The 10,027-nt window shown below is 39.7% G+C and overlaps 1 protein-coding gene across 1 annotated transcript in view; it reads right to left on the bottom strand.

Annotated features, from left to right (window-relative positions):
- The window catches only part of LOC111249128 (uncharacterized), a gene marked incomplete in the record, with an annotated part of 16,991 nt that continues 6,964 nt past the window's right edge, over positions 1 to 10,027 (bottom strand). Inside the window, 3 exon segments of the mRNA XM_022802555.2 lie at positions 1 to 2,140; positions 7,277 to 9,304; positions 9,791 to 9,952. Of these exon segments, the coding sequence (XP_022658290.2) occupies positions 1,014 to 2,140; positions 7,277 to 9,304; positions 9,791 to 9,952 (3,317 nt within the window).

Genomic DNA, 10,027 nt, shown 5'->3' on the forward strand with positions numbered 1-10,027 from the left:
TTGCAAGGGAACAGTACATAAATTTATATACTTTTTTTTTTTTTAATATACTTCTTTTAAGGTTTATACTTATATTGATTTAGGTATAAACTTGCATGGAGCGTACAATGGTCTAACTAAAACTTCTAGCCACACATATCACCTCTGCTAAACACGTAAACAAAAAAATTGTAACTATCCTGTGACTTTTTTCGTTTGTCGTGTGTTACTGCAAATCTTCAAGTCATGCCGAAATACATACGGCATTTATCAATTCGGCAAGATTTTTATTTAGTTGTGCTCAGTATAACTACCGCTGTTATAGATATACCACTAAGGTTTTTGATCGTGATTAATACCACCAGTAATAAGGCCATAAAAGCAAAGTGAAACCTGACAACATATTGTTGCGTATCGGGCAGGCTTACAAGACGTTCTTAATGACTTAACATCTGTTTAATTATTGATTCGTACATCCGAGTTTGCTATGGGTTTCTCTATTTAACTTACTTGCTCTAATCTAATCGCGCTATCACAAAGGTCTTCATAATTGATTTTCTCGTGACGATTTCGTTATGGGTGCGTCCAAAGTTTACGTGCCGTTTATTTCGATATATATCATCTATATAACATAACAGTAACAATGAAAGGGTAAATGTGGATGATCGGCCATTGGCTGTCTCGAAAGTACCAGGGTACGCTTCTACCAGTTAGAATTAACCAAATTATGAAAATTAGAAACAAACGGGTTACTTAGTAGTCACATGTGTTAATTGTTGTTCATTACGTTTTGCCGTCGTTGTCATTCAACCAATAATTGCACATATTGGAACTGGCGTTTTCGTTAAAATATGCTTATGCAACTGGTAAAATACAGTTAATACAAATAGAAACCATGCACAGGGACGCGATTCCTTTTCCATGCTCATCTGTGTAGCCCGGAGAGAACAATGCCGCGATATTTCTTAACGATAAATCACTCAGTTTAATTATAGTAGTGATAAACAAAACTTACTGCAACCACAAAGTCTCAATTATTCAGAAGTAGATATTACTTCGTTCGGTTCCACATGTTCGTCGAACGCATATTCTATCTCCATATCATCGGGGCCGATATCCAACTCTTGGTGAATTTCCCAGCCCTTTGCGACTATCTTCCTCTTATTGTCTGCTGTCCTCGCACGATCCTGATGTTGTCGTGCATAATGAGTCTCCATTTGACGTTTTTGCCGAAATCGTCGACGGCACACGCTGCACGAATGAGGTTTCTCACCTGTGTGTAATAACAAGTGCGTGTCTAGACGGCTTTTTGTGTGAGCCCTATACTCGCAATAGGGACAGCTAAACTTTCGTAGATGAACATGCGAACGACTCATATGCTCATCAATATCTTGTTTGATTACCTCGCGGTAAATGCATATCGAGCAGTCCAACGGAGAACAACAATTTGAATTATCTACAGCAGGAGATACATGGGCTTCACGGACGCGTGCGTCAACGGCATCCTGTCTAGCCGCTTCAAATAGACAGTGTGGACACTTGAAGGGGCGACATTCGTTGGTGGCATGCTTTATAATACGAGAGTGAGCAAATGCGGTCCCGTTAACTTGGTAGAGAAATGGCTTGACCGTCGTATGCAGACGTCTGTGAGCGATAAGGTGCGAAGCCCGCTTGAAAGTCTTTCCACAGCTCTTGCATTTATATGGTCGTTCGTCCGAGTGAACACCCAAATGTTCGTGTAAACTCTGCTTCCGAGCAAAAACTTTACCGCAGCCTGCGAATCCGCAGGTAAACTTCTTGGTCGCGACAGCCCACTTCTTTGCAGGTGCTGCCCATCGTACCAGACCAGATTGACTGATTCCGTTTGACGTTAAATTTGCCCTAGATATAACTGCCGAAAATTGTTGGACTATCCGTCTGCGTGAAAGTTGTTGTTTTTTCTTTGGACTAGTACCCTTTTCGACGTCACCTCCCACGGCAGGACAGTGCAATATCGGGATATCGTCGACGATTTCAAAGCCGAAGAACTCCGGGTCAAATTCCATAGGGTCAGCAGTTTCACCTAGGCCGCTAACTGAAATCGAAAATGCGTTTGGCGGACCTGTCGCGTTAGTTTCTGGCTGAAATTCAACAACCTTTTCAAGGCGTCGGGTGGTTTTGTCTGGTGTTGCCGGAAGAAATGATGTAGATTATACTTTAACGGTTAATATACTTTAACCTTTTAAAGGTTTCGAAGTAATATCAAACATATACCGAACCATGGCCCAAGCTGACAAAGGGGTCCAGGGTTTAGTGGGTGAGAGTCCCACAGTACCGGACAAAGCACAGTCAATGTCCGGTCTGCATAATGCATTTGCCCTTAACCTCCAAAAAAAAAAAGATTATGCTTCAACGTATTATACCCTAACAATTCATAACAACATACATCAGATTAAAATTGGTTAAACAGTGAGCTATATATATACATGTATATAATCTGACCCATGCCCATGACGGTTATGCAACCCATTAAATTAATCGTTAAATAATTTAAGCACATATAATATTTTCTTAAAATATATTTCTTCAAATGTTCCAGCAAGACACTTACCACCGGAAACTTGTCTTATTTTTGGCATATTTGAACGTTACTAGTGGCGTATTTTGGACGTCAAGATGAAACTACACAAAAGACAAGCGCAAAAAATCAATTCAGTTTTTGTAAAATCACTTTAGCTCTAAAACTAGCTACATATAAATTAATAATAATAATAATAATAATATATAGTAATCCGTAAGCAGTATACTTACCTTAATACTATGCTTCAAATACTAAAATACGTGAGCTGACACTTCTTTGTTACGTCATGACATTACAACAGTGTTGTTGTAGACAACAATTACAAACAAATTTTACAGACAAAATTTACACAAATTCAAACCTAAAAGAGACTTGCGCACCACTAGGCCACTTTGTCATCCTCTAAAAGTAAAAAATGATACACCTTTCAGGCTAACCACCATCAACGATTGTATTTCCTCGTGAAACTGGCGCAGTATAACGAAACATATCTATTCGTGGTATCGTTACTCGCTGCTAACTCGTATGGTTCAATTGAGTTCCTTCTGTTTGTGATTGTTTTATTATAGGCTTAAGCTGAACATAATTAATAAACAAAATGGCGCCATTTGGCGGTCGTACCGATTCCATAAAGTGCATCATTTGACTGAGGTTTCTATGAAGCACGCCTCGTTAATGACAAACGATTCGTTTTAAATTTTAATGCTAACTAAGCTTATTTTCTCAGTTAGCATTCAAGTCCATAGAACTATTGTTTTATACATAAAACCATTTGGACACTAAAAAAATCTCAGAGCATGGGAAATCTAAATAGCGGTTTTGGCAGTGTTCGAGGCGTTCCGTTTTGAAAAAGGTATCGTTGTTATCGTGATGCGCTCTGCGACAACGATGCTGTGCTCAATATCATCTTGCAGAATTATGGACACTGCAACAAATGTGCCTGCCGTATTATATGGCAGATAATGCATAGCGGAAAATGTCAAAGCTATGCTTCCTGTCATGAATACTTTTGGCCAAAAAGATTGCAATGATTGAAAAATCTCGCCTTTGAAAGGAACATTGTGAGGGCATTCCTTTGTCGTCATTATCAAACAACATTAACCACTGTTTGGAGATAAGCCCGAATACCCTTTCCGTAAAAAGAAAATTAATAGTTTTCGTAAGAAATCTAGGCCATCGGACGCGCCTTGGCCTACCGATAGAGCAGATTCATACCGTCATTAACGAAATTGAAAAAAAAACGATTCTATAGCCATCTTGTGCACTTAACGAGACTTCTATCATTAGCTTTTTACGCAAATAGTTATTTCCATATTCTGTATTGGAAGCAATGGATCATTGAAGCAATCTATTTGATTGAACTACTTTTACTGAATCTCTGTTTGTCTTTTCCTCCACTTTCCATTTTTTTGCCTATCGCGAAAGTGATTCGTCCGAAATCGAGTCTTTTCGCAACCTCTATGTGCATTAATCAAACAATTTCTCTAGTTATACTAGATTTTTGCCTTCGATGGTCTCTATGGACGTTCTGCTTTGGTACTACTATTTGTATCAGGTACGTGTCGCATATGGTCTTCGTCAATATTTGTTGCTCTTCACACGAATTACCAGCAGTAAGTATTTGTACGGAGCTTTGATTATATGCAACCAATACGATTAGTGCCGTAGTTCGTTTTTTTCCTATATATTACTGTTTTCAAGCTATCAACAAGCACTTCTGTGTTTGTTATACGTCTGTCTGAAAGCCACATATAGATCCGTTCCAGCCAAAAATGCTTCTAATTTTTTTCTCCAAAGTTATTGTTTTTCGACAACTTCGAAGCTTTGTAGCTTTTTCAACCGTTGCTGGATCGTCTTTTTCTCGAGATGTTATACCCTTACTACAGCTTAGTTTATATAAGCTGCTCTGATAGGTGCCAATAAGCAACCGATATCATTATAAGATCCCAGGAGAACATTTAAGTTTCGATAAAATAAATTATCAATACAAGCGGATATATTTACTTGTTTTCTTATAATGAAATAGCTGAAAGGTTAGCTGATTTGACAAGACAAACAATGCAACAACCGATAGAGATGGATTGCCGAACGAACCCAGCGTGAACATTGTGGGGTAAATATACTTATAAATTATGTCGAGCACGTCCAAAAAAACCAAAAATTTTCTAAAATATAATATGCTATGTTAGTTTTAGGGGAAAAGAGTTTGTTCAGCAGGAAATGGCCTGTCAAACAAGAGAAATTTCAGACTGTTTTTTTTTTACAGAGAAAAGAAGCTTTGTCTCGAAATCGGTAGCGCTCAGAACCATCAAACATGGATTTACAGAAAATGACATCAGCAGACGGAAAAATACACGGGATAAAATACTTTCAGCCACTTTATCATTTTATGAAGCCGTTGAACAGCTTTGTGAGTTAAATGTTGCAGCTTAGCACTTTCGAGTCAAGGAGACTAATAGCTGAATTGGCCGCCTCGAAAAAGCAGTCAGAGGATGCCCACTGCTGGCCTTAATTATTGCAATTTCTTTTATATCTGCTAGATTTAATATTATCGAGATTAAAATAATGAGCATTATTATTTACTGTTCAGATCGGCTTAGGAAATGCGCATATAAACTTCCCACAGGATGGTTGGTTTTAGAAGCCCAATTTCGTTGTATGTCACATCTCGTTTGTGTCAATGTTGACTGGACAAGCAGCTGACGTTTGTCACTACGTTTTCAAATATTAGAATATTTCTGGCCAGCCTGAACAAAACGGGCTCCGATAGAAGAATGGCTTAATCCCTTCGTGCTAGATAATGCGAAATTTACATCAATAAACCATTCATTTATCTGCACAAATTATTATACCCTTCTGAATAAATAGCTCGCTATCACTTGTAAAATTATAAGTATATAGTCACCAGTAGTGCAAACACGCTGTTTCCCGACGTTCTACGACGGTTGACTGATGCTTTTTGGCACCAAAGTGAGGCGATTATTGGCCTATTGAAATTTTTCGTGTTTTTTTTTTCAATAAACTCATTTTTTCTCGCAACGTAACCGAAAACTAGGTTATTTCCTGTGTACTCAATGTTCCAGCTCAGATGTGATGAGATCCCCATAATCGTTTTTGTACGTATACGCTGATGCGATTTTATCACACTGATTTTTGATTTTATTCTAGCAATGTTTTCAGAACTCTAATATTTAGTCAAAGCAATTTCTGATGGTTTTGCCAAACCATTTGAGGTCAAGCATTGGAGCTGAGCCTACTCAAATGTGTCTTGCTGAGCTTTTCTTTTAACAAGCAGAGTGATCTGCAAAATGACAGTTGTCATAAAAGAAAACACGGAGAAATGTATGGCACTAGGAAATTTTCTCAGATGGACGAATTGCTAACTTTACCTGTAGCACAAGCCTAAATGAAGAGACGTTTCCAGAAATCTAACGTGATGTATGGAAAATAAATCTAGCAAATGCCAGATTTCGGATGAAAATATTACATTCTAATTTAAACTTCCAGTTACATGAATCAGCAACACTGAAAACGCAGAAGAAAGAATGGCAGTATTTTTTTTAACTCTTATTTTTTACTCAACTTTATTTCAGCTTTAATACAGAAAGGTTTCGCGCAGGTTTTTCTAGGTTTCTAAACACACGCGTACATATGCTTTTTTCGCTAAACATACGGATGGGTGTGTACACTAAATTATAAAAGTATCAGCCTGATTTCGTTCATTCTTTGGTCGGTCAATTTCATTGCTTCCGTTTTTCGTCGCATGAGTACAGCGAATTTTCTGCGAATTGCACAGTAATACACAACGCGTACGTATGTACATGGCATATGGGAATCAGACAAGGTTTTTACTTAATTACACTATAATCATCTATTAGCTATATCTCAAACAATGCTAGAGTCTTCACTTGTACAGGATTATATCTGCCTATATAAATTACATATATCTTATGCGGCTAAAACTACTTACATACAAATCGCAGTTAGTACCAGCAATAACAATAACATGAAGGCGAATATGCACGGATCACAATTAAACATGAGAACGCTTTGCTGCGCATCGGGAACAGGCTCGCAGGACGTTCTTAATGACCTAGCGTTTGTTTAATTATTGATTCGTACATCCGAGTTCGCCACGGGTTTCTCTATCTGTCTTACTTTCTCTAATCTGATCATGTTATCACAAAGATCTTCATAATCAGCTTTCTCGTAACGATTTCGTTATGAGCGCGTCTAAAGTATACGTGCCGCTTATTTCGATATATATCATCTATATAACATAACAGTAACAATGAAAGGGTAAATGTGGATGATCGGCCATTGGCTGTCTCGGAAGTACCAGGGTACGCTTCTACCAGTTAGAATTAACCAAATTATGAAAATTAGAAACAAACGGGTTACTTAGTAGACATATGTGTTACTTGTTGTTCATCACGTTTTGCCGTTGTTGTCATTCAACTGACAAGCGCAGATAGTTGAAGTTGGTATTACCTTTACTTTCGCGTTTAAATAACTATACGTTTACGCAACTAGTTAAATAAAATAAAATAAAAAGTGGGAAAATTAAGAGAGCGTGAAAATGCGTTTTTTTCTGTTTATCAGGGTCGTACATAGGGGACAATACTCTGTAGATTCAATCAATGCCTTAATAACGTCTTGATATTTTGCAACAACAGGTTGTTCAGTGACAATAATAATGAAGTGGACGAAAATGACTACTATCACAAAGTTTCAATCATTTAGAAGGAGGTATGACTTCATCCAGTATAATTGGTTTTACATCTATATCTTCGTCGGATACAACTTCTATCCTTGCATCGTTTGCGCCGACGTCAAACCCGTGGCCAATTTTTCTGTCCTCTGTGACCATCTTCCTTTTACTGAGTTTCGTCTTAACGTGATCCTGATGTTGACTTGCGCAATGAGTCTCCATTTGACTCTTTTGCCGAAATCGTCGACCGCACACGCTGCACGGATGAGGTTTTTCACCTGTGTGTAATAACAAATGTGTGTCTAGACGGCTCTTTGTATGAGCCCTGTATTCACAATAGGGGCAGCTAAACTTCCGTAGATGAACGTGCCGACTCATATGATCATCCAGATCTTGTTTGGTTACTGCACGGTAAATGCATAGCGGGCAGTCTAACGGAGAACGATTTGAATTATCTACAGCAGGAAGTACATGGGCTTCATGGACGTGTGCGTCGATGGCTTCCTGTATGGCTGCTCCGAATGGGCAATGTGGACATTTGAAGGGGCGACGTTTATCGGTTGTATGCTTCCGGATATGATTGTTAAGCTGGCCTGCCTGAACAAAACCGGCCCCACAAACTCGGCAGAGGAATGGCTTGACTTTCGTATGCAAACGTTGGTGATCGATAACGTGCGAGGCCTGCTTGAAAGCCTTTCCACAAAAGTTGCATTTGTAAGGGCGATCATTCGTGTGGACACGCCAATGATCACGCAAGTTCTGCTTTCGAATAAAGACTTTACCGCAGTTTTCGAATTCACAGATATACTCTCCAGTGGCACGAGCTCGCTGTTTCGCGCCGTTTGCCGGCCGTACCAGACCAGATTGACTGATTCCATTTGGCGTTAGGCTCGGCGGGGGCAATATAGCCGGAGGCTGTTGAACTACGCGTTTGCGTGATCCTCGTCGCGTGTTTTTACTCGTTCTCCTTTCGCTGTCATCTCTCGCGACGGGATAGTCCAGTACCGTAGTATTGTCCACGCTTTCAGCTTCAACGTCGAAAAGCTCCGGCTCGAATTCGATTAGTCCTTTAAACTCGTCTTTTTCTGTAAATGTAACCGAAGGTGTGTTCGGTGTACTCACCACGTTAGCTTCTGGCTCAAACTCAACGATCCTTTCAAGGTCCAAGGATTTGGCTAACGTACTCTCTGATAATTTTTCTGGACAATCTGACAAGAAGCTTTTTCTAGTCTTTGACGGCACTGGCTTCGGAACATCGATCTCCGTTACAGATTGATTCGAGATCGGTACCGATGCTATTGATGACATCATCCTACAAGGATATCTCTGTATAGGGATTTTTCTTGATGGGAGTAACACAACAGAGTTTGCAGACGCTTGCGAAATATTTGGGTCCACTTGACGCCGTAAGGCTTTAGGCGTGCTATACTGAACTGAACGAAAACCATTTGAATTGATAGTAACAACCTTTATGGGTACTGGCTTCAGTTGTGCATTATGTACCAGGGAAGTTTGTCCAGCCGCGGTGGTGACGCTGCTTGAGGTGCCCGTTACCGCTACGGACGCGTTATCTATACTCGTTTGAAACTGACTCCTTCGAGTCGATAGAGGTTTCACTTGACGTGGAAAGACCTGCTTCCTTTGACTGACTCCCTTAATTGTGCCATTAGCTTTTTGATCGCAAGTAAGAAGGCGGGCATCTACTTTTAGAGACGTTGCTATAGGCGCTTCGTTCAGAGTTCTTGGTTGGATTACGGTAAGGCTTGTAGACAGGGGTTGTCTAAGGGTGCCTGTCAATACAACAGGCTGGATGACCTTGTTTGATGAGTTTAATATAGAGGTTACGATTGGACCACCACTTGACTTTGCATCTGCCCCCAGAGCTGGGCCCTCCGGGCTCACTGGAACAATGACCAACGGCATAGCCGAAAGAACACGACCAGATGTAGGCTCCTTTTGATTGCTTTTGATTAGTAAAGGTCCATAATCGCTGCAACGCTCCTTCTTTATCACAACCAACCGCACTGGCTGATCTGACTGGCCTGATTGGGTATCTGAAAATCCGAAAGTAACCATAATCGGTGTTGAAATGAATTTGTTTTCAGGGAAACAAAGCGTTAACTAATGCATCGATTGCGCGTAATGTATACTTAAACGACGTAAAAACTACTCTAATATTATGTTATCATAACTTCTTCAATCGAAGTATCTAAATGAAATAAACAAGGCCATCCATATTATACTGGCATCGACTAGAACAATTCACACAAAAGAGTCTTCATAAAAACGCATCAATGGTACTCTTCTACATTCTTAATTTTTAAAAAATATATGAAGATAAACGCCTTGGGGCTCTGTTTCTAACCCGCCCTGGGGGCAACCGTTGAAAAATGTAGTGTGCAATGGGACAACGTAGAGGAACTGCTCTGGGATCACTAAGTCACCTTATTGAAGAGGGCAACATGATCAAGGCGAACATCTAACTTTACAAGTACAGTTGATAATCTCGGCTAAGTAATAATCTTAGTCTGTACAATAACCTAATATTGATGGTCCGATGGTAGTTAGCGCAGCCTGGGTGACAGTTTGGTATGGAGCCTCTGATAAAACTTCATCCGCCAATTCCTCTTTACTCTCTTGTTTGATCTTGATAGCTGAGCAAGTGGTGTCTCCCATCGCCGAAGCCTCAAACACGATATCAACTAAAATTGTTCACACGCTTAGGTAATACCCATTATGGCTACATTGTGCACAGCAGTAAGTATGCATATATATAT

This window comes from Varroa destructor, unplaced genomic scaffold (assembly GCF_002443255.2).
Source record: "Varroa destructor unplaced genomic scaffold, Vdes_3.0 BEIS01000004.1, whole genome shotgun sequence".
In the NCBI taxonomy this organism is placed as follows: Eukaryota; Metazoa; Arthropoda; class Arachnida; order Mesostigmata; family Varroidae; genus Varroa; species Varroa destructor.